The 24,380-nt window shown below is 39.1% G+C and overlaps 1 protein-coding gene across 1 annotated transcript; it reads right to left on the bottom strand.

The window, feature by feature from the left end:
- Positions 1 to 3,119: 3,119 nt before the first annotated feature.
- kcnj19a (potassium inwardly rectifying channel subfamily J member 19a) lies at positions 3,120 to 21,011 on the bottom strand. The gene is made up of 3 exons (XM_008417034.2): positions 19,783 to 21,011; positions 8,916 to 9,132; positions 3,120 to 4,090 (listed from the first exon to the last, which is right to left on the bottom strand). Exons 1-3 carry the CDS (start codon positions 20,446 to 20,448, stop codon positions 3,426 to 3,428), a joined length of 1,548 nt encoding a protein of 515 aa, XP_008415256.1. The 5' UTR covers positions 20,449 to 21,011; the 3' UTR covers positions 3,120 to 3,425.
- Positions 21,012 to 24,380: the final 3,369 nt, after the last annotated feature.

Below are 24,380 nucleotides of genomic sequence, written 5' to 3'. Positions count from 1 at the left end.
TACACTTCACCTCATATTATTCTGTCAAATATTCTAGTAATAAATAATGTAAAAGAATAAAGTTAAATATACACTACCTGCTTCTCCTGAGGATTGGGGTTTTCTGTGTTGTTTCTGACAGCTACACAGCTCTCTTATACAGACGAGGCCAAATAAATTTAAACTGCTAAATATCTGGATATCAGATCAGATCAGGAGCTCATCTGCATACAGAAATCCTCAGACACAAATAAGTGTTTACAATTAAAATGCTGTATTTAAATTTGCTCAGTGACGGAGAGCAGTGGAGGGCAATGATGAAGACGATGATCTCCTGACACACAATCACACACATCCTGGCTGTAGGGTTTAGCTCTGGATGCTTCAGGGGGAAGAGGATGCTATGTTGCTGTGGTGATTGTGATGGAGAGCTTGTTGTTTTTGATTGACAGCTTCTGTGTTTATTTGTCCCCGGGTGCTTGTGTGTGTGTGTTTCAGTATTGTAACTCAGTGTGGCACATTTCCCTTTTAGACAACACAAGTGTCCTTATTAGCATACATTCATAAGCGGTGCGTCCCGGCAGAATGAACTGTAGATTAAAAATGAGTCAGCTTCACATCAAAACACAACTGGCAAATAATGAGAAATTAATTTATGCTTGTTTTTATTTTACGATGTGACTGGGAGATTTTTTTTTGTCATTTAGAGCCTATTCAAAACTTTCATTTGAGGGGTTTTGAGGCGAATTTGAGTGCTTGGACAGAGTGAAGAAGTCAGCAGGCCTGGCCCCTAATGAGCCTCTTCAAACCCTCCCTGTCTTGTTATTAAGTATTCATGATGCTGATATTTTTAACCACAGACATCAGTGTCGGGGTCGTTATAGTGAGGCTCCAAAAACATGTCACACTGCGGCTGGATTTCCAAAAAAATGGTGCCACCTAAAGTCTGCCCTGCTGTTGGTTTAAACTGGCTGAGGGGGCGAAGGTGCCATGTCGAGAAGATTTACAGTTCAGGACTCAAACAGTGGCTTATGTGAGCTCCATGCATCACAATGATGGGCTATAGTATTTAGGCTTTTTTAGTTTATTCCACACCGTGTTCACATAAATGAAAACCTGTTTTGTAATTCTGTTAAACATATTGTTCAAGAATAGAATTTTCTGTTTAAAATTTATTTGGTGAGACTGAAGAATTTCAAGGTAGTCCTCCTTTATTATTTAATCTGTTTTAGTGCATCACTAAAGCTGGGAGGAAAACATCCTGGCAGCATGATTCTGCCACCACCATGCTTGATAGTTGACTTAGTGCTTCACTGAACTGTGGCCGGGTAGATCTTTCTTGGTCTCATCTCACCTTAGAAACAAAAAAGTATGTCTTCTTCATTACAACTTCTTTCAAATTGATCTATGGCAATTTGAAACCTAAAACGTGTGTGTGTGTGTGTGTGTGTGTGTGTGTGTGTGTGTGTGTGTGTGTGTGTGTGTGTGTGTGTGTGCTTGCTTCATGCCATATGTCGGGATAACTCCTAAACATCCAGCTTCCTTTTGTCTGAGCGTAACAGTTTAATCAGAAGGCGGAAAGCAGGACACACATTTAGATTGTTTCCTTTTCTTTAGTGTGAGATTATGTTACTGCTATAAGCTGCGGTACCCAATAAGAGTTAATATAATAAGCATGCAATCCATATTTGATAGTGTTGCTTTGAATTTGATTGCTAGTTTTGGAAAGTTTGAAAATCCCTTTGCAATGTTAATAAAATTCCAGTTAGAGGCATTTCTTCCTTTGTTTCTGCACTCAGACATACTCAGTAGTCAGTTGAGTCATAAAAATGTAATTAATATATATATATGTATATATATATAACTAGATTAAGGCTGTTCACATGCCAGTTTCGTGCATTAAACCCGACACTGAGCATCTTTGTTAATTAGGATGTGTAGAAGAAAACAGTATGTCACTTTTCTAGTTGCACATAATTATTTTCCTTCTGTCGTTATGCTTGATGTGTTCTTCCTCATAATGAAGCTGTTTCATTGGTGTTATTTGGTAAAAATCAAAAACACAGCATGAGAACTGGATGAGCAACCAAACACACTCGCCTCTGTTTGCAGCCAGATCACAGGATGACAGTAGGAAGCAGTTTAGGCTCGGTGTAAAGTGAGTGGGTGCTTGAAGCTGTGGATTGATAATGGTAGTGGGGGTTCTGGGTTGCTCTGTTTGTCAGGACTGGCCTGGCAGAGGAAACTCTCTCTATCATTGATTTTTCTTTCTTTTTTTTTTTGTGCTGTAGTAAAATGAAAGCCGAGGTCCTGGTGATACTTGAGAGAGGCTGACCCCAGATGTGCAGCTGGGCGGTTCTGCAGTGTTGCTTTATTATGGTCCCTGTGTCTCTGTTTCTAACTGCTGTAGTCACACTAAGCTGAAAGACTCAGAGAAACAAAGGTTTTTGTTGGAAGCTAGGACTTTGTGCCCAGTTGTTTGGATAGTTTGTTAATTTAATGCCTCAGTGACCAAGCTAACAGTAGCACTTCAAAGTTTTCACAAAGCTAAATATTGAAATTAGATCAAAAGGTGCACACAGTTCAAGATGGTGTGCGCTTATGCAACCAGGTTATTTCATTATTCTTTCCATTTCTACATCAAAAAGATTTTTTCCCTCTTGAATTGTGCATTTTGTAGGTAACCTCTGTAAGCTTAATTTCACTTTTCCAACCTGACTTTCTTCAAAACTGAAAAAAAGACGGCTATACATAGAAAGGTTTTACATATTGTTTCTTTGACTTGTATTTTACTTCCTCTAAAGTTTAATATTTGTGTAATTTATGTAGCGCTTTAGCATGTGAAACTAAGGTTGTATGATTTGTTTGTGTGCACAATCCTAGCCAATAAATCTGATTCTGATCCCAACAACAGGAAAAGGTTTTTGAAAGTTTTGAATAYGTCAATAAATTTGTAACAACTTTTAAGAAAATCTATTTCATTATTTCCCTCTTGGATCTTCCTGACTGAGTGGCAGTTTTGTAATCCAATTTTAATGTCCATTTCATCTCATCATATATACTTAAGGCGTTAAATAAGGTCTTGTAATGACACTTACCTCATGGTTTCAGCTAAAACATCAGGAATCGGACAAGGCAGAGAATATCAAACTGTATTTATTTTAATTTTAATATAATTTATACTTAATTAAAACTAAGATTGACTATTGAGTATAGTGGTGCATAAATAAAACAATAGATTTATTGTAGACATGCACAACTCTTCTCAGAATGATCCAGTAAATACGCGTCTTTAGTCTATTCCCACAGAAATCACAGTATTTCCAGTAGTAGTTTGTTCTCAAAGCAAGAAAGACCCACAAGTTGCCTGCAAGTCCTTCTTATAATTGCTTTTGTTGTTTTCTGTATGCAGCACCTTCTCGTGTTTGGTTGTTCTTGTCCAGGTTTCAGCGGTCAGCATTCATTTTTCGTAGCTTTGGTGGCAGGTTGTCCTCCAGCCTCCCTCCGGCTGACAGAAGGGGGCTGTGCATGGGCACCGGAGTGGGTGACAGCGTGGTGGTTGGGCTGCGCTGGTACAGGTCTCCTGTCGACTGCGTCATGGGCTCAAAGCCCACTTTGAGAGACTTGAGTTGCAGCCGATTTTGTGCTCCRGGGCTGGGGGAGGAGCTGAGCCTCTGCAGCTTCATGGGGAGGTCCCCTGTGCTGCACGCCTTCTCCGCATGCTGGGAGCTGAGCAAAAGCACCTTCCTCTGCAGGTCCTCCTTCCCCGACGAGCTCATCCTCTGCAGCTTGCTCGGCAGCCGGCCGCCCGCTCCTCCCTGACGGCCCCTCTCCTCTGAAGTGTTGATGCAATCCACGGAAAACACCCGGTCTCGCCGGGCGCCGTGGCTCTCAGTCAGTGCGGGGGTGGGAGTGGACAGAGGTGAAGGCAACGAGTTTTTCTCCTCCTGCTCTTTGACGCTGTATGGCGGTGTCGGCACCTCAAACGTGCTGTGGAACTGAGAGTAGTCCACTCTGAAGAAGCCTTCCTCCAGAGACATGACGGGCAGGAAGCGGTGGCCCCATAAAACCTCGTCTTCAGTGTATGACGTCCGCGCTTGGCACGTCATACCTGCAAAACAGTGATGGATGAGTAATTATCTCAGTGACTTTCAATTAGTGAGGTCCAAATTAAGCATGCCTGTATGGAGGGATGCACTTATTACTCAAAAACAAATTAATAACATGAAAAGCCATTCTAAACTGCATTTAATGGAYGTCTCAGTTCAGGAAAGCAAGTACAAGCTCTTTAAACCTAATATATTCCTGTCTTTCTAGTCACAAAGCATGCCTAATGTACTGTAGTGAAATAACAAGGATGACATTGCAAGAAGCAAAGCGTCTTTATATACGGTTGGAATAAGTGAAATCTTTCCGGGCTGCAGTTTGTAGAACCGTGTTGTGAGTTTATCTAATTTTCCGCTGCCAGTGTAAATTAGGATTGTGATTAGTGTGCATTGTTAGACGTGATGACAACCAGTAAAACCACAGCAAAGACAAAATCTTACCAAGTATTTTTTGTCTAGTTTCTAGTGCAAATGAATGGGTACACTTGAAATAAGACTAAACTAGCTAACAAATAACTTTTCAGCAACATAAGTGCTTGTTTTAAGTCAATAATTCCATGATATTGATGAAAAATTACTAGTCCCACTGTCAGATTATTTCACTTATGGGAAGAATGTTTTGTTAAAAGTAAAATAATCTTTCAGAGGAACTTAGGACTTTTTTAAAATCAATATTAAGGAATCCTTCACTTAAAACAAGCACTTATATCCTGCTGAAATGTTACTTGTAAGTAAGTTTTGTCTTGTATATCAAGCATACGAAGATATTTTCACTAGAAACTGGAAGTGAAGTTGAATAACTTCAGTCAGCAGCCACTCAAATACACACATCAGAGGTTTTAATGTGCGCTGCTCCCTCATGTGGACTTGAACTCTGTATTTTCTTTGACGGTGAGGGTATGGCAGAAGATTTACAGTTTAGTTTTGACAGCAACCACACTGAGGTTGCTATGTTGTCTTGTGGTTAAAAGAGAGCAGAGCTAAACGGAGGTGGTTGCATTTGACTCCACACTGGGGGAAAGTGAAATGAGCTTCCGATAAAAAAAATAAAAAATTCTGGTTTAACCTAAGAAACAGAAGAATAAATCTGACCTACATGGAAGAGTTTGAAAAACAAAAAGCCATTGTTGGTAGCCTGGTCAGAGGAAACTGAAACGGAGCTTCCTGGCAGACATTCAAATGGCTTTTTAAGGTGGAAACTAAAACAGTTTATCGCTCTGAACCTACCATAAAAATGCTTTCTGAAGCAGCAGCTGATCAGTTGATGGGGAGSCCAGATGTAAGTCAAGTCTACAACCACCTGCTTGAGGCTGAAAAGGACTTGAAACTGAGGCGGAGTCTCGACTTCCAGCAGGACAGAGACCCTCAACACTCAGCCAGAACTACAGCGGACTAGTTTAGATCAAAACATACTGATGTGTTTAACTGGCCCAGTCAAAGTCCGGATCTAAAACCAATCATTTCAGTCTGCACATCTGCAAAGCTATTAGAGAAATAGCAATTACCAGTTGCGGCCTTAATTGTAGCAGATGGTGCTATAAGATTTTTACTTTCTTCCACTTCACATGTTTGCCCTACTTTTTGCTGCTCTGTCACATAAAGTCCCTAAAAGATGAAAGACATTGTAGTTTGATGTTTTAATGTGACAAAATCTGAAAAAAACTTCAAGTGGCAAAAATATGTTTGCAAGTAACTCTTCATCTGCCAGCTGGTATTCTTTATTGAAGCAGCAAGAAGCACAGAATAAGATATAATGACCTGCAGAAGTTCTAAACCCGTCGTAGTCAATTCAGACTGGTTTGTGAACAAGCCAAGYTTCCTTGTAATCTTCATCAATACTGTTTTTTGGAAGGTTTTCATTAAACCTTTCCCTGTCTGCTCATTTTGTTAGTTTTATTGGTATAAGTGAATTAAAATAATGAATTCCTTTCATGCACCAAACTGAAATTGGGTCAATGTCCAAAGAAAAAAATGGTCATTTATAAATATTAATATTAAGTTTGCAATGGACTGACTGGCGTTTTAAGTCTCAATTCTACTCACTTTGTGCTTTTGCTGCAYTCTAGAGAAAAGACGTACAACAATTCTCCCAGTGGAGATTATTTTTGCAACGTGCTGTAAAATYTCTCATATTTATTTCATTTAGAAGAATAATTGTTTCGGAGGTTTATGATGATCAATAAGTGCACAGCTGTAATTTGTGTGCTGCAGTCTGAGTTTCTGTGGAGCTCTGCGGTTAGCTGAAGAGTAGGAGTATTATCGCGTACCTCTGAGCGACGATGGGTGCAGTGTTATGTCATAGCCTGATTCTATTCCCGGCTCACCACACTTCATCTAACAAAACCATTTAACAGCCCTACATTACCTCAAAGGTCAMTTTTTAAAAGTGCKTTAGCYTAAAGTCTTGGCTCTGATTACAACGATGAGCGCTGTGTTAATTTTCAAGCACTTTTGTTATTTGAAGAGGGCTGTTTTGGATTTTTCCACCCCTCCCCCYATTTTGGTCAACACACATGACAACAGCAATACAGGAGCAATGGAGGMTTGTGGGTTTTGTGCCTGACAGGCATGCCATTTTAGCTTCATCTCTCAGGCATCATATGGGTATCCACCCACCTGGATAATGTTCACTGCATCTTGCATAAAAATAAAAGCCCCCCAGCAACACAAATACTTGGCAGACAGCAAGCCGGACATCCCAGAAGAAGGTTCTTGTGAACATTTCTGGCAGCAGCTTTCACTGAATCTTAGCTTTGGGATGCATGAACCAAGGTTCTGAGGCTTGTGTTGAGTTTCAGGCAAAGTGGAAATTTCTGGGTTGTATTGTTCTGTCAGGAACAGATATTTAACTGGTTTATTTGGCGATTTCTTCATAGACTTTTTTGTTGCCAATTTTTTTKATTCATCCTGCTGTTTGTGTGACATTTACTTAATGAAATGTTTCACCTCATAACAGGTGATTTTGTTTTGTCATTTAAAATGTTTTTGCTCATCAGAGCAAAATTAAACTTTTATATGACGTTAGATTTGAGGCGCAAACCACTCAGTTCAACTATATGGTGCAGCTGAGAGCAAAGTTATTCAGATTTAGACATTTAGACATTRGCCATTCTTCTGGTTAGAAATGATACAGGGATTTCATAAAAATGCTTGTTTAAAATTATTTACATCCTTCTTAACCAATGGGAAACTCTTCATTAGCWTTACAGAAGTCAGACCCTGTGTGTATTTTCCGGACTATAGAGCTCACCCCACTATAAGCCGCACCCACAAAGTTTAAAAAACAAAACAAACAAAAAAAAAACTGGAAACATATATATAAACCGCACCTGGCTATAAGCCGCTGGTTTCTCCGCTGCTCTCGGTTTTCCACAAGGAAAATAAATCTGAATAAATCTGCTATTAAGGATGATGCAGCCCTGCGTCTCCAATGCCGAGCCATGGATTCGTTCACGCCAAGCTTACATGCAGCGGSTATTGATCCGTATTGATAGCGTTCGACTTAAAGCTGCGTCATATGAACTTCTTCATGTTGTGTACTTTATAAGGGGGTATGAGTTTGAAAACATTTCTCCGTTGCGCCTGCTGCTAGCTTGTTCTAAACGAAAATTAGCACTTTCTTCTTCGATTTCCAATTTTGACTTCCAATGACTCACTTCCTGCTAAAGAGCCCCCTGGTGGTTGAAGAGAAATCCACAGAAACGCTGCACTGGGCCGCAAGGTTCAAAGCGTGGGGGAAAAAAGTAGCAGCTTATAGTCCGAAAAATACGGCAATTTCTGACTAGCATTTWCACGTTTCTAGTGGTACTTTTTACCATTTATTTTTGATGATGACATCCARGTGCTTAAAATTTGAAGAGCCTAAGCTTTAGCTTTGTCCAGATTTAAATGGAAACACTTGCTGGACCACTACAAAAATGTTAGAAATATATTGGTAAAAATGTCAGTGCTTTGGGCTTGTGTGTGTGTGTATATGGTTAGCGGTGGCGTTTTTCTATTTCTGTGTATTTTAGGAGGATACATCTTTACCCTGGCTATTATTTATTTGTGACTTTAATGCATAAGTGGAATCCAAACAATTTTGTTCAGTTTAAAAGTCAAATTCAGATTGTATTAGTTTGAAATGAAGTCGAAAGCCTTTAATGTTTGTACTTTTTGCTAACAATTATAAATGATCTGCCTGCTATGCTGTCTGGGTTAAGAAGAAAATGAAATGTCAGGACCTGCAAGATGTGCATGAGTCCTTGTGTAGGTGTTGCAGTTTGAGTATTTTAACATATTTCCTTCTCAGCTTCTCAGCAGCGCTGCGATGTTAATAAGACGAGCTGTTGCTTTCACGCTGATCCTTCCCTCCTGCCTCCTCCTGAGCTCTGTTGTCTCCACTACAAAAGTGGCAGAGTGGATGGAGTCGGCGCAGAAGAGGGAAGATGAATTTATTTGCATTGGACTGTAGGGAGGAATCGTCMTGTTAAATATGCAACAGGGGGATCAGTGTTGCTGCTGAGGATTTTCTCTGCAGTAAGCAGGCTGTWCACCAACTCCTGCTTCTAACCGTCATCAGAGAAATGCTGCATGGAAACTCAGCACATTCATCACAGTGATGCACACTTCTGTGACCACAGGCATTTATTATGCATACAGTGGGCTTAAACTGATTATGGAGTAATAAAATATTCCTCATAATTCATCCACATGTCATTCTTYCTCTTCTCTTTTTTTTWAACATGAAAAATAGAAAAATAAGTTAATATTTACATTTTAACGCTGTGTGAATACTGAAGATRGGAATCGGTGGCAGCAGAAAAGCGGTAACAGGRACGGCTTTCTCACCCGTGGTCTCCACGATGCCCTCCAGGATAACGACGATCTCAAATTGTTCGTTCATGAGGGAGCGCTGAGATAAGTCGAAAAACGGACTTTTGGGATTTATTTCATGGCAGATTGTGAGAGGAGACACCAGGAAGAGCTGGTCTGCTCCCGTCCCGAAGCCGACGTCCAGCTCACACTGGTCCAGTGGCAGGAACTCTCCTTCAGGCGTCTGACGAGACTGGAGGAGAACAATGAAAACCAAAATGGGAGCAAAAGAAGGAAGAGGCATTAAGTAGAAAGCATCACAGATGAGGTTTTTTTTAGTTTAATTTGAAGTCAGTGAAAATAAAGAGGAAAATAAACACAAAMTTCTGTTTATAAAGATTATACTTGCACTTTTTAGGCAATTTTTTTGGGAAAGACTTCTACAATTAATATCATGAAATAATTGTATGGACATTGATTCATATTCTAAATAATTTTGTCTACATGCATGACATCAGTGCATATATCAGTGACTTAGATGCCAAGCATTCAGGATTTTCAGACAGTTTCATTAGTCTCAGAAGAATGAACACCTAATAAAATGTTTGCTTCCCTCATGATGAAGTTCTGAATATTCCAGCTCCTTATTTAAATCATTTCCATACACCAGATTTGCAGGTTTGCTCCAAAACTAATCATTCTTTCTGGATGCCCAACAACGTGGTTCTTACCTTTTTTTTTTACTTTTTTCTTTTTTGCCAGAAAGTGTTTCTGAATACATGCACGAGCAATCCTCCTACACAAAAATCTCCACCTCTGCACCGCTCACAGCTTCTTTATCATCTCCCACACAAATACATGCATCCCATCTCTGCTCCCTTCCAAACAAACAAGAAAATATTCATGAAGTTTTACAAGAATCACTTCTCACAAACTATGCAGTTTTTAGCATTTTAGCATTTATGTAGCTATGGCATAAAAAGTTAAAGGAAGTATTTACAAAAAGGTCAAATAGTAGTGCTGAAGTACTTGATATTTTTAAATAAAGTAAAAAATATGTAAGGAGGCTGATTGGTGCCACAGGGTTACCTTAAACCATTTAGTCCAGCCTTGAGGATACGTTACTGCTTCATTATTTAGGATACATTAGCGCTGTAGCATTTCGGCTTCGTTATCTGTGTGTCGAATCCTGTCATCCTCCACAATAAGCTTCTTCACAGTGGTAATCTACTTCATCCATACAGCAGTGACATATGGAAACCTTAAGAATATTTCTTAATATTTAAAGGATTTGAGTCACAGTTAGAAATAAACCAGCTAACAATCGCTATCTCAGCTTGAGCAAATACACATCTAGAGGTCAACTTTTTGTCTTTGTTCTGGTTTAAAACACCAAAATTGGGGCTGGGAGATGTAAGCGTAGTGTTCAAAGGTATGGTGGAAAAAAATATGTTTGCATGATAAGAATTTTGCTTTATAATGACAAAGACATTTTCATTAAGGTTTGCAAACCCAGAAAACTGCCAGTGCTGTGATTATTGCTTGCTGTTTGAAATATTGATTTTATCCCAGTATTAGTTCATAATGTTACGGTGAAACAAGTTTGAAGCTTCAACGTAAAGAAAAAGCACTTAGACTCTTATTGCATATGATTAAAATGTCTGGTGGTTCTACTGGTTTTTTTTTGTTCCACAATAAAATAACTTAAAAACATTGCTGCATTTTTTTCTCATTTTATTTAGATAAGTAGTTAATATAGTACCTTGATTTCTCTCCCTATTGTAATTGTGACACTTATAATTTCATCAGAGATGGCGCTGCATTGCTGATGTAGCAAAAGCATTCTTCAGTGGATATTTATGTAAAATAGTGCATTGTTTTCCTTTTTAATTTGTGTGTGTGTGTGTGTGTGTGTGTGTGTGTGTGTGTGTGTGTGTGTGTGTGTGTGTGTGTGTGGGGGGGTGTGTGTGTGTGTGTGTGTGTGCCACACAGAATTTAAATTTCACATCAGCTATTGGTTACTAAAGGTCATTCAGTAGTGCTTGCTCCAAATGACTATTTTATTTTATTTTTAATAGTTATTTACATTTAATCTTTATTAAGTTACTCTTTCTAGTACCCGAAATGATCCTCTGCATTATTTGTTTGTACTGTAGACACAATAAGGTGTCATTCCTCTGATTTTTGCCCATATTGAGACGACCGTATCGTACATTTACAGCAGGTTTTTACTTTTTGGTTGCAGTTTGACTTGAACCTCCTGTTTCACCACATCCTGAAAGAAGTCTGCTGCATTGAGATCAGGTAACCATGAAGGTCACTGAACCAAAGTCAACTTATGTTCAAGGAACCAGTTTGAGACTATATGAGCAAACAAAATGAGTGTTTCAGGATCATGTCAGGTTGCCTTATCCAGGTATTTCTCTCTCACACACACCAGGTGAAAAGAGTGGCAGCAATGCACTTGTATAGCTGGTGTTAGTGCAGGTCTTATTTTTTTATCCAAGCTTTGTGCATCCTGCAGACATATTACTCAGAGTCGAGTATCATTCTGACCTCCCGGGGATTTCACTCTGCACTGCCTCCGTCTGAGACACAAACTGTGGAAGAGGGGTGAGTAAACACGCTTTGGATTGCCAGAAAACACYAGCTTTTTTCCCTCTCCTGTGCATGTCAGTGAAATGCCCCCCTTTTAGTAGGAGAAGGCCTTTGATGCTGGTTCGAATGTTTGGCCCTTCCAGGCTGCTGAATCCGGTTTAGTGTCATTTCCTCCATGAGGGTGAGCTCGGGATAGCTTTGGGAAGTTCTGCATTTCATTTTCTGTCTTTGTCACTTAAGATTTAGAAGATGGATGACTGTATGCAAATACTGACAGTTGAAGCTCCTCACATAGGGCCCCCATGGCAAAGTGCTGCGCTCCCCCCTGCACAGAGATTCAGAGATAGACGAGCTTGTCGACTGTTTTTTTTTTTTTTTTTTTGAATCTGACATGCTGTTCTAACAAAAGAGCAGATTTCCATCCTGAAGCTCAGAGGATGGGACAACAAACTCATTGTATTCGTTTTATTCAATGCTTTTAAGGAAATGGTGCAGAAAAAGAACTAGACATTTGTGTTGGAGAGAAATTGTTACATTTGCATGTCAGTAGAAGTGTAGCTGTTTTTTGTTTATTCTCATAAGACGTGAAGATTTCAATGATCTTTACAACCAGAATAAAGTGCCCATACGTTCTGCTAGAACAGGATTACTCAGTATAAACAGAAACAAAAGATGGTGAGTTTAAAGATTCACCATTCGCTCTTGAACAATTTCTCTGGATCTCTCTGTGTCTTAATGCTCTTCTATTTTGCTCTATCCATAGATTTCCTATAGGGTTCAAGTCTCGATGGTGACTCTACCACAGACGAATGCTGATTTTATGTCGGGTGTTGGTGTATCCATACCTTTTTGATCGTTATCTTGATAAAATACCCAAAGACGGTCTATTTTCCAAGGAGTAACAAGGTCACGGCAGTAGGTATGAGGATCTTTTCTCAAATATTGAGCCCATGTTTTATTGTGTGTTAGTTGGCAAATAGCTTAGTCATTGTCAAGTCTGATCAAAGCTCGCCATTCCAGTTGAACGCCTAGTAGCATTAATGAAACTCCAACAGTGAACTTTGGAAATCTTTGTACCTCTCATACCATCTTCCTCACTGTATGTGATGTCAAGGAAAACTCAGATCCTTTCCCAGTCCGGCTTGTCAAAGGATCCTGATCTATTCTGAGATTTTTCCTATAAAATTTCAAGTTACAGCGCACTGCAAAAACACTGAATCTTACTAGGTATTCTGGTTTAGTTTCTAGTGCAAGTGTCTTAGTACACTAAGGTTAAAAGTAATTCCCAAGCAACTTTTCAGCAAGATAGTTGAGCTTGTTTTTAAAAAAAATAAATTTCTCAATATTGATGAAAAATTACTAGTTTCAACGGCAGAGTTTTTCACTTATAAGCAAAATAATCTGCCAATAGAACAAGTATCTTTTCATAAACATTAAAAAGTTATTTTCTTAAACAAGCAACTATGCATTTACAAAAAGTTACTTGTAAATTAGTTTTGTCATAATTCAAGTGTACTAGGAGACTGTGCACTAAAAGCTTGACAAAAATACCTGGTGAGATTTTTTTATTTTCAGTGGAAAACCCTCGTATGTGGATTTTTTTCATAAAACATATCTAAAATATTTAATAGAAAATGCAAAATGTGAGGCAGAAATGCTAACTGGCACACAACTGACGGGTGTTTTTAAAGCACTTGTCTTCCTTGGTCTAAGGAAGGACATGTCTTGGTGAAACATGCGGTAATAGTTAGACAACTTCTGCACACAAACACTTGAATAACTTTAAATTAAATCTTGAAATGATACAAGAAATCCTGGCCACTGTGTCTCATTATTTATTGGCTAGACTTTATGTAAGTGTGTCTAAAATAAGATTACTGTGGAGGCTTGTGTTCTTTCAATATTAAAAATTAGACACTAATGGATGGTGCTTGAAATATGAAGTCTAATCATTTTCTTTTTAGGCTTTGTGCTCTTTTTTTGTTCCCCTTCCCCTGTTTAAGCATGTTTTAGTTCTTTGTATGGCACTTAGCAGCAGAGAGGTGTGTCAAAATGTCATTCGAAATTATACTGTACAGGCTCCTAAATCAGAAACGAAATGGCGTTTTAGTCTTTTCAGTTTTGAAGGTTCATGCACACCGTCGGTGTTTTTGAACGGGTGTGTAGGAGGAAAACATCCACAGACTGGAGAGAATCGAACTTCTGCAGATGTATTGCTTGCAAAATACTTCACCGGGGGAAAAGACGTCACACTTTTTGTCAAAATAAAACCTGCAGTTTGGAAACAGTTTGATGCAGATAGCTGAACAGAGTTTAGATGTCTTGGACAGATGTGAGCAGAAAACCTACGCTGTGCACAAGTTGTGAAAACTTGTGTAAAAAAAAAATAAAAATAAAAAGTTTGAATAGTAGGGCCTTGAGCTGCAGAGATTTGAAATGATTTTTGGGTTTGAGGCTGACTAATCAATGCCTGCAGAGCTCTCTCCAGCAATCCTCCGCTCAATCATGCAGTTGGAACTGTTTCGTATTGGGAAAGCAATACTGAGAATATTTCACTTGCGCCTGAAATAGATTGCACCTCTCAAGTACTGAAAATACATAAAACAAACATGTTACTCATTTTTTTTGTACCAACTTTCTTTGACTATTTGAGCTGGGGGGAGGGGAGGGGGGGGGTTCCACATAGTCCTTTACATGCCCACCCTCCATCCATCCTCCCAGTAAAACCAGTTAACATTTCGGGGAGGATTATTTACCAGCACGCCCTTCAAAGCTGTCAGACACCCAACAGAGCTGCCACTCTGTGGGTGACGGCTCTCACTGGTCTGTTTCACCCCATTTTCTGCCTCCTGTCATCAAGCAATCCTCCACTACATCCCAGCAGGGCTGCAGGCTACAGACATGATGCCCAAACAAGAGCTTCCATCTTGTTTTACAGGATCAAACATGCATTCTTGTGAATGTTTCCTTCAAATTTCTTTTCCAGACCATTTTTTTGTGTAATCAGCTACAAACTTTGTTCATAGTTCAAAGTGTCTGCAGATGGCAACTTCAAAATGTTTTCATTCTCATTTGAATTTGTGTGTAAATTTGGCCAAATCATCTGACCTGATCCGTCGTAGCTTTGACTGAATTGGAATTTTCACACTCTAGATCAGGACAAGTGGAAAAAAAAAATAATTCAGTAGAAAATTTTATTTTCTTCATTTTAGACGGATTTCTATAAAAAGGCAATCTTTTCATTTCCCACATTACAATTCAAACATTTTCCTTGTCAGTGTAGACTCAATGCACACTGCATAAATCAAAAAAGAGGTACTTAAGAGTAAAAAGTGATTTAAATTTGGGTTAAACTGGAAATACATCTCTTGAACTGGATCTAGAAATTTGGTGTTTGTTTGAATCCAGGTAGCAACATGGACTTGAAATTTTATCACAATAATTTGCGGCAACTATTGTAAGAGCTATAAGAGATAATTAAATATATCCCTGGAATGATTTTCTTTTTTTGGCAGTAGTTTAGTAATTGTATGCCCATCATATTTTCATATTTACTCAATGTTCGTATAGAAACAGTGGAAAACTAGTTATTGTGTTTGGCAAACTATGATTAGTTATCGTAGTCACAATTGTTTATGATAATTATGAATAATCACACTGATAGAATAAACTTTTTTGCACTGTGCAGGAAATATTCATGTTTTATTTAGCAAAGCTGACACTTTGGCAAAATGTCTCCACCACCAGGTCTCTCCTGCAGACCAGCGGAGAGGCAGATTGCTCTCCAAACATGTGAGCCAAAACGTCTTACTCTGGCGTCCTGGRCATCAAAAAAGGCAAAGCGGAGAACCAACACACAGCATGAAGGCGTAGACAGATGGCTACAGACCCATTTCAAACCAAACAGGGTCAGTGGGTCTATGGATTGCACTCAGAGTGATGAAAGACTGCAGCTTTTATCCTACACAGTAGCACTTTTGTCTGCTTTATCCACATATCACCGCTGAATATGACATATTGAGTAGTGATATACTTAGTAAAGGTCATATTTGCCTTCATTAARTAAAAGTGGCTGCATTGCTTTGATCATTTTCTGTTAGAAAAAGTTGCATCTTTCCACAGTTCTGCTTATTCCAAGAATGTTTCTTTTAATATAAGTGTYATGTAAAATGTTTTATAATCTCTGGCAATATTTYCTGGCCTACTCAACTTCTAATTAATCAAAGTTTTAGATTAAATGTGTTAAAATTAAAGAATTAACACATAATCAAAAGGGGGAAAATAGTAAAAGGGAGKAAATTATTATGTTTTACTCAATTATGAATGATCATAAACCACCTTCCATCAATTTTCTTGACTCAATGGCTTTATTTTTAATAGATATCAACACTGATGTGGATACTTGGATTGTATTTTCGGTTGGATAACCAGAATTAATTTTGWGCCAATCGACAACCAAAGAGCCAGATTAATAAGGGAGGCACCCTTATTAATGTCTGCCAAAATCTGCAGAGCAATTCGTCATGTAAGTAACTGTGAGAAACAGAAAGCTGAAAACCACAAAARCCCACCCAGGTTTTCTGTTTCCTTCAGTTGAACAGAGCAGTGCTGATCATGTCTGCACTAAAAAAAAGAAGAAAACCAATTTTGTTCTGCATGTCTGTGTCAGATGTAAGAGAAACATGAGGAACTGCTTGTCGTATCTCAGTGAAGTGACATTTCTTCACATTTTTATAATATGAATCTATGAAAAATATCCTCACAGTGTAGGGTGCATGTTTTTTATTCACAAACACATTGACACAGTCACTAAGTTAAACTGAAATCTCCAAAGACTGGGGACCCCCTATAAACTCACTAAAAACTGCCTATTTTAAACAAACCTTTAATATGCTTTGATACATACATTAGAAATCACTTTGGTGAAGATGCTATTAACTCCACTCCTGGAAGCTATAGCCAATCGATGAAAGGTGCTTCTGGATTGGCTGCTTTGCTACCRATGGCTAATAGCATGTCAAGTAGCATTGCAGACGGGTATTTCAACTCCCAAAGCTGCCTTTTCTTTTGAATATTTCAGAAAATAATCCACAAATATGCACATTTTGTAGTTATGTTCCAGAGAAAAATCATGCAGAGKTTGATAATAGTTGAAAAGTCAATTTTATGATCCATCTGTCAGGCTGTCAGTCAGGTTGTGCCGGGTTCAACTTCATTTCTCAGACATGACAGAYACCCATCTGCTCTACAGTAAAGCTGGCATGTATTCTATTGCACTCATGTTTGCTTTCATAATTTTTAATAAGGCTGCACAATATATTGACTCACAAACATAATCACAGTATCAGTGTGTGCAGTATCGCTGCTGCAAAGGACTGCTTRGATCCAATATTTGGTAGATTATTAAATTTCAAGCTTCAGGGATTCATGCTCTGGATATCAGTGACGTATTCAGTCAATGGCATGAGCTTTAAGTGCTCTTTCTGCAAACAATTACATTGTGTAATGGTACGGAAAGATTAAAGTAATAAAAAACGTGGGTTAATCACAATAAAAGTCGTCATTGCACTTTTCAGCAGTGGTATCAGAATTAAGTATTTTCCAGATATCCTAATCTTTAAAACATGTTATTACTGTCTGGTACATATAATGAGCTAAAACTGAGAACATAAATTATCTATGCCAAAATAAAAACTGGGGCTGCACAGTGGCGCAGTTGGTAGAGCTGTTGCCTTGCAGCAAGAAAGTTCTGGGTTTGATTCCCGGCCCGGTCTTTCTGCATGGAGTTCGCATGTTCTCCCTGTGCATGGTGGGTTTTCTCCTGGTACTCCGGTTTCCTCCCACAGTCCAAAAACATGACTGTCAGGTTAATTGGCTTCTCCAAATTGTCCCTAGGTGTGAGTGTGTGTGTGTGGTCATGGTTGTTTGTCCTGTGTGTCTCTGTGTTGCCCTGCGACAGACTGGTGACCTGTCCAGGTTGACCCCGCCTCTCGCCCGGTACGTTAGCTGGAGATGGGCACCAGCAACCCTCCCGACCCCACTGAGGGACAAGAGTGTAAAGAAAATGGATGGATGGAAAATAAAAACTGAAAAATGTATATAAAGTCAGGAGAACTGTAGCTTGAGGTCACTTTAAAGTACAGTGTTCCTCCTTGGAGGCAAAGTACAATGATGTTAGTTTCAGTTTGAACTTCTAACACAATTTAAAATGAGTTCAAAYGTGAAATTATTTGATATACTGCAGGAGTGTGTCAGCTGTTGATTTACTCACAGTTTAGGATCAGGCTGGAGTCAAAGTTTACCCCCTCCCCCCTCTAACAGCTTTAAAATATCTCCTCTCTCTTCTTTGTATTTTCCTTGGAGCCCTGAATGAGACGGAGCTGTAGCTCAACAGCACCACCAACATCTCCAAGAGGGAAGTGCATGTTCAGCATTCAGCTTGAATGACTTTTCGTTTATCCAAAAAACTTATGTGGCATGTGATATTTAAAGGCATTTGCATAGCAAACAACGCATTTGTTTCCAGAGTGACTCACCTGATCTGTTTGTCTCTTTGGTGATTTGCGCTCTGGCAGAGCTGCAGTATGGGTAAGAGAGTCTTTGAAGCGAGAGAACAAGGTTAGACCACAAAGCCCTGGAGCAAATGTAAGTGTACGGTGGTTGCCATGTTTATTTATTTTTTCACAGAAAGAGGAACTGTGCAAATTTTGTACAGTTTGCAGCAAGATTTAGAAGCTCATGTCTAGTTTTCCAAAGACAAAAAAAGAMGTTTCAGACTATGCTGGRTTTAAAGGTTMATAACATGGACTCCCATTTTTTGCTTTATAATTTTTTTCATTTCAAGACTATTTAGATGATATCACACATATTAAAGGGTGTTTGTAGACTTTGCTTCATAGGAGATTTGTGCTACAGTTTTGTGACTCTACTTCCTGTTTGTGGGTCTGTTAGCCTCCTTCTTGCTCCTCAGTGTGGAGCAGCTCTATCCTCCCTGCCTCCTGCTCTCCGCCTGCCTGCCTGCATGCATGCATCATTAAGCTGACCAGCGCTGTGTGTGGAAGAGAACACAGACATAAACAAGCTCCAAGCACATCGCTAATGCAGTTTGTCTTCTTTTATGGCCCATTTTGCTCACCGAACATGGATGTGGCTGAAAGGAGCTCCGTGGTGATAATTAAAAGAAGAGCCAGCGGACCTCGCCGCTGTTTGTGTTGTAATTTTCTGCTTTGCTGCTCATTTTCAGAGTGTGAGGTTCATTAGCTGTGTTAACTACAAAATAAAAAAAAAGCCTGCTGAGTTCTTCATTAGTAGAGTTGTTCGTTTCCTTCTGTTTTAACTTCTTTTAACTGTTTTCGAAGATTGCAGTTGAAGCTTGCATCCAACGTTGGGGATCTCCTCACTTTCTCTGCATCTACCAGTCACATTAACTCCAGTTTTTGTGAAGAAACTGAGGTGACTGTTCAGTCTGCAGCTCTCCAGTCATAAACCATCACTGCCTTTTCTCACAGTTCCTGATGGTTTGAGGTTTACCAGCCTATAGATCTGCCAACCAACCTCATGCGTGGGGATTATCCTAATTCTACCTGAAGTCTGCTTTGTTAAACAAGGTGTGCATGTGTAAAATGGTCTGTTTTCRTGCAGCTGAGGATCAAATGTTAATTTTAACCTTTGCTTTATTTGAAGCTGCTATTTTTYCCCCCCAAAGAAGCCAAAGTGAATGAGGTCTCTTCAGATATAAGCTGTCAGTCAAGAGCGCAGCCATTGTACATGAAGGGAGGCTGATTTTTATATATATATATATATATATATATATATATATTATGCAAATGAAAGAACTGTGTCATGCATGAGAGGAAAACAATCGTTTAAAGGTTTAATTCATAGAATAGAGCAGGGTAGGGTAAAGTACAACCAGCCTCTCGTCTGCATTGCTTTGTGAAAAAAACCCAGAATGTCTGATGCATTCAGCTTCTATTCATCACAAATCTGGGACAAACTTCCAGAAAACTGCAAAACAGCTGAAACACTGAGTACTCTAGATCTAGTCTAAAAACCCAGCTGTTTAGAGCTGCCTTTCATTTGCATAAGTGGAACATAGATCGACATATTTGATGTGTATTTATTTTATCATTTTGATTATGGCACTTGACAAAATGTCATGTTTTTTTGCTTGTTTCATAATTGGTGACTGTTTGATGTTTTAATGACGTAAAGCACTTTGAATTTACTTGTTGCTTATTTGTGCTACACAAATAAACTTGACTTGTTCCACTTGGCGTTGCGCTAAGTTGCGCATTCTGCTTACCTTTATGAGTTTGCACCTGATCTGCGCGGACACCATGTGGCTGTTGCGCAGGTTGCCCACTCGGAACATGAGGCAGAGTTTGCCGTCTCTTTGGGAAATCACCGCGTCCTGGCTGAACATGAGCGTCTCCGCGCGTTTCTTAGGCTGGGACATTTTGATGAACATGCAGCCGATGAGGAAGGCGTCCACGATGGAGCCCAGCAGCGACTGGAACAGGAAGAGGATGATCCCYTCCGGGCACTTCTCGGTGATGTACCGGTAGCCGTAGCCGATGGTGGCCTCGGTCTCGATGAAAAAGAGGAACGCAGAAGGGAAGTTGTACACGTTCGCCACGCAGGGGGTGTAGGACGGATCGTGGCCGTGATTTAGATCCCCCCTGATGTAAGCAATGATCCACCACATCGATGCCATGACGAGCCAAGCGATGGTGTAGGTGAGGATGAAGATGAGCAGGTTCCAGCGCCACTTCAGGTCCACCAGGGTGGTGAACAGGTCGGAAAGGTACCTGCTGGTCTCCCCGCCGAGGTTTCCGTGCTGCACGTTGCAGCGGCCGTTCTTCTCCACGAAGCGTTGGCGTTTCTTCTTCACCGGGGCAGAGAAAGTAGTTGCCCGGTTGGTGTTAACCACCTGGTARTCTTCTCCAAATTTCCTCCGAAGTGCTGCCATGTCCGCCCGTCTGGTGTTAACTAGCGCAACAGTCGCAGTTTAATCCATGATGTGTTTAGAGTTTTAGTCTCCAACGGATTGGTTACCTGCAGTGCGTAAAATACGCCATGGCCACTTCAGTGCGCACAGCGGATCCTGGGAATTATGAAAAACCAAGGCAAACACACAAGCAAAAAAAAAAAAAAAAAACCTGCTGCCTCTTTGCTTTTATTGCACAGTAGGTGTTCGCTTGCTGAAAAGCTCACTGTCTTCTTGGTTATTTCACATCACAGCGATGAGTCTCTGCTCTTCTCCGTGCGCTCTGGTCAGCCTCTGTGTTCCGACTGACGCGTCGCCCAGTAGCGCAGGAGCCGTCCACTACACACCGCTTCTGGTGGGACGTTATGGTTAAAGAGAGAAGAGGGAGTATTGGAGATGCAGAGAGAGGAAGGGAAAGGGGCAGGAAAAGAGGAGGAGAGAGTTACACAATATGAGAGGTGGGCAGCTTGACTCCAGTTCAGCTGGTCAGTTAATAGATCATAGGTTCATTCTGAAAAATTAACCAGSTGKATMATTTATTCCTCTTCTTCTTTCATGAGAGTTTTAATTAAGGTGTATTCTCCTGGGTGATTAAGGAGCATTGATGGAAGATGAAAACAAATATTTAAATARATATGAGAGAATCATAGGACTAAGTCAAACGGTGCCACCTGCTGGATGAGCCGTCMATGTGCATTTAAAACCTGACCAACTGGCGTGCAGGTGACCTGGCGCTGCTACTAGTAGCTATGACAGAATTCAGAAAAGTATTCGCACCCTTGGAGAGGAGAAAAAAAGTTTGTAGTGCATTTATATACAACTTCTATTATTTTAGTTCTGCTTGGTAAAAATTCAAGTTGTCTTCAGGAGTCACTTCATTAATAATGATTTAATAGAGTCTAGATGTTTGCAATTTATTAAGAAGAATCCAGCTGTTCTTTAACGTTTTGTTAGAGAATATACAGACTTTCTTAGTCATAAAGTCTAAGRAACAAAACAAGACAGGTCTGGAAGAAACCAGGTGTAAAGTTTAAAGCAACGTTTRGTTATAAAACGACATTCTAAGTATCTCACAGATTTATGTTCAGTTTATCGCCCAAAGATGATAAACCCCCGGCTTAGATCAAAACTTACGCAKGYCAAAATGGTTTGGTGGTCAAYGTCTAGAGCTGAATGTAATTAAGAATTGATGGCACATTCAATTTGACTGAATTTGATGTATTTTTCAAAGAAGAATGGAAAAAAATTCAGTCTTTTGATGGACAAATCTACTAGATGCATACAAAACAATTGCAGTGGAGGTCATCATAAATGACCTACTTTGAGGGGCTAAATATAAGTGAATGCTAAACCTTTCAGGATTTTAGTTCTGAAAGACATTGAAACACACACATTTTATTTCCATTTCACAGTTAGGTAGTATGTGCATTTGTCTTTAACATAAAATCATAATAATCACAATTTAACATCAGAAAATTGACCTAAGTTAAATTTTTACTTCAAGTTTATGACTATAAAACCCTGTTTCCTGTTCATAAATCAGTTTCTCATCTGTTCCTCCGCCTAAATATCCTGTGGAAGATTATCTTAACCGTTGTTCTCCACCCAAGGACGATGGTTAAAGGCATTAGTTCCCCTCCTCCTGACTTGATTTGCCCTCCTCTTAATTACACCACACCTAAAGATTTTCATAGTGGTGCATGCAGAGCAGTGTGTGCAAGTTAGTGTTAATGAATGCTTAAATACAGCCTCAGTCACTGAAAGAGTAAAGAAGCCGCTTGACTGATTTTGTTTCACATTGAAAGTGGTTTTGTTCAGTCCTTAAATTTTGTGTTGAGACCAAATGGGAGCTTCTATTGGGGAGAGATTGTTTGGGTTGATGATTGGATGATATAAATAAAGCCTTTAACTTGTGTTGGATAAGGTTTCTGGAAATGTTGGCCTTTGTGGCGGCTTTTCTTTATTTTTTTTAGGTTTTGCAACAGAAATGGTTAAACGTATCACTTTTTCACAGCTTATGACTCTACCGATCTGTCATGCAGTGTTCTTTTCAGTTTTTACATCATTGATGTTTACTGCTTTACTTCTTTGGTAAAGCATCATTTMATTTTTTTTCCTAACAGAGAAGAAAAACTCAAGCCTTTTCAGTGAAAAACTTGAGTTTTCACTGACATCAAGTCATAGTTTTTAAATAATTAGGTGTCTTCTAAAGAGAATTTTTTACACTGAGCTTTTATTTTTGGGCATCATTTGAAAAACCAAATAATTGTCCTTCTATTATTACACATTTAAGTATTAAATTAAGTTTAAGAAGCCATGAAATTTGTAGTTTTAATTTGACAAACTGGGGGGGGGGAATCTAAATTCTGAGGTATAAATACTTTTGCATTCTGCTTAGGTGAACAACACAGTTAAACAACTTCAGTTAAAAAATCCTTAGTCACATTTGCATAGAAGTTTTAAAARGAGGCATGATATGACTTTTAGTTCTGTAATGACTTAATCTGATGCAACGGCAAGAAATCCTGTTTGGATTATGTTCACACAGCAGTAAAAGACGTTGAATGTAATGAATCATATAGGGAGCATTTTTTTCTACATGTAGAAATGAGGATAAAGGAAGACATACAGGTGACGCCATGTTGGATGGCTTCTAGAGGCTGTTGGAGGTTTTTCAGAGATGAATTCTGCTGCTGTTTGAAACTCAGGTCACAGATTGCACCACACTGTGACATCACATCATTATCTTTTGATATTATTATTATTATTATTATTATTATTATTATTATAGTAGTGGTTTGAGAGGAACATTCTCTGGTCTAAACGAGGTATATACTGTATATGTATATCTCCACCAACTAAAAACATCTTTTTTGCAAATAATTTCTAAAAAGAAAAGAAAAAAATGTGTGTAAAACATCAAATAGAAGCAACACTGAGTTGCACTTATTCATATAAAACTAGGCAAAAATCTTAATTCAGCATCTAACACATTTGTTTTATCTTATGTGCATGTTAAAAATTAAAGTGCAAGTCTGTACAAGATTTAATCCACAACAGTATTGGATCATATCACAGGTACATTTGTCATTTGGCRAACGTCTAAAGAAAAATGCACCTTTGTTGTCGTTAACAAAAGAGCAGGATAGGAAAATGGCTGCTTCACAGAATACAAAGGRGCTGAATGTCAACTATTTCATAAGATCTGATTTTACGGTACTAAATGTTAGATMTGATAATCTTACATCAGATGACAAAATCCACTTTAAAACTGAGTGATCTGATTTTAAAGGCAAAATGAAGGATCTGTCTTGTTGTTGATTTAATTTTCAGATAGTAAATGTTTTCAAGTGTCACACAAGCTGCATTCGTTTTTATCAGAACCCTGTTTAATTCGGATTCTGCTGATGATTTATATGATTTTGAGGCACTGCAGTCAAGTCACTCCTGATATACACTGCTCAAAAAAATAAAGGGAACACTTTAACATTTAAGWGAACACTGAAGTGTTCCCTTTATTTTTTTGAGCAGTATATAAGAAGTCAAATGCCTCTTGAACATTTTTAAAGCCAAATTTACTATTTACTCCACCTTTGTTATCAAAAATGGATAATTGTAAATCAATCTTTCTTTCTTGTCTTATTTTTACAATGGATAATACACTTGGTTAGCCACCAAACTTTGTACAAAAGGCTATCAGTTGGCAAGTAAATATGTTTGTCTTGCGCTCACTTCTGTTSAACCTGCTGAGGGTCTTTTATCTCAGCAGAGGGAGCTCATGCACAGCGACGATCCCCCCGAGATTTGAGGATTAGAGTGCGGGCAGCCAGGCCCGCCATCTGTTATGTGGAAAAACCATCAGGCTTTCCCACACAGAGAAATCCAAATTARCATAACACAGGAGATCACCAGAT

The sequence above is a fragment of the Poecilia reticulata genome, linkage group LG8, assembly GCF_000633615.1.
Source record: "Poecilia reticulata strain Guanapo linkage group LG8, Guppy_female_1.0+MT, whole genome shotgun sequence".
Lineage (NCBI taxonomy): Eukaryota > Metazoa > Chordata > Actinopteri > Cyprinodontiformes > Poeciliidae > Poecilia > Poecilia reticulata.
The sequence above is the reverse complement of the archived record's forward strand: the minus strand, read 5'-3'. Positions and strand labels throughout refer to the sequence as shown.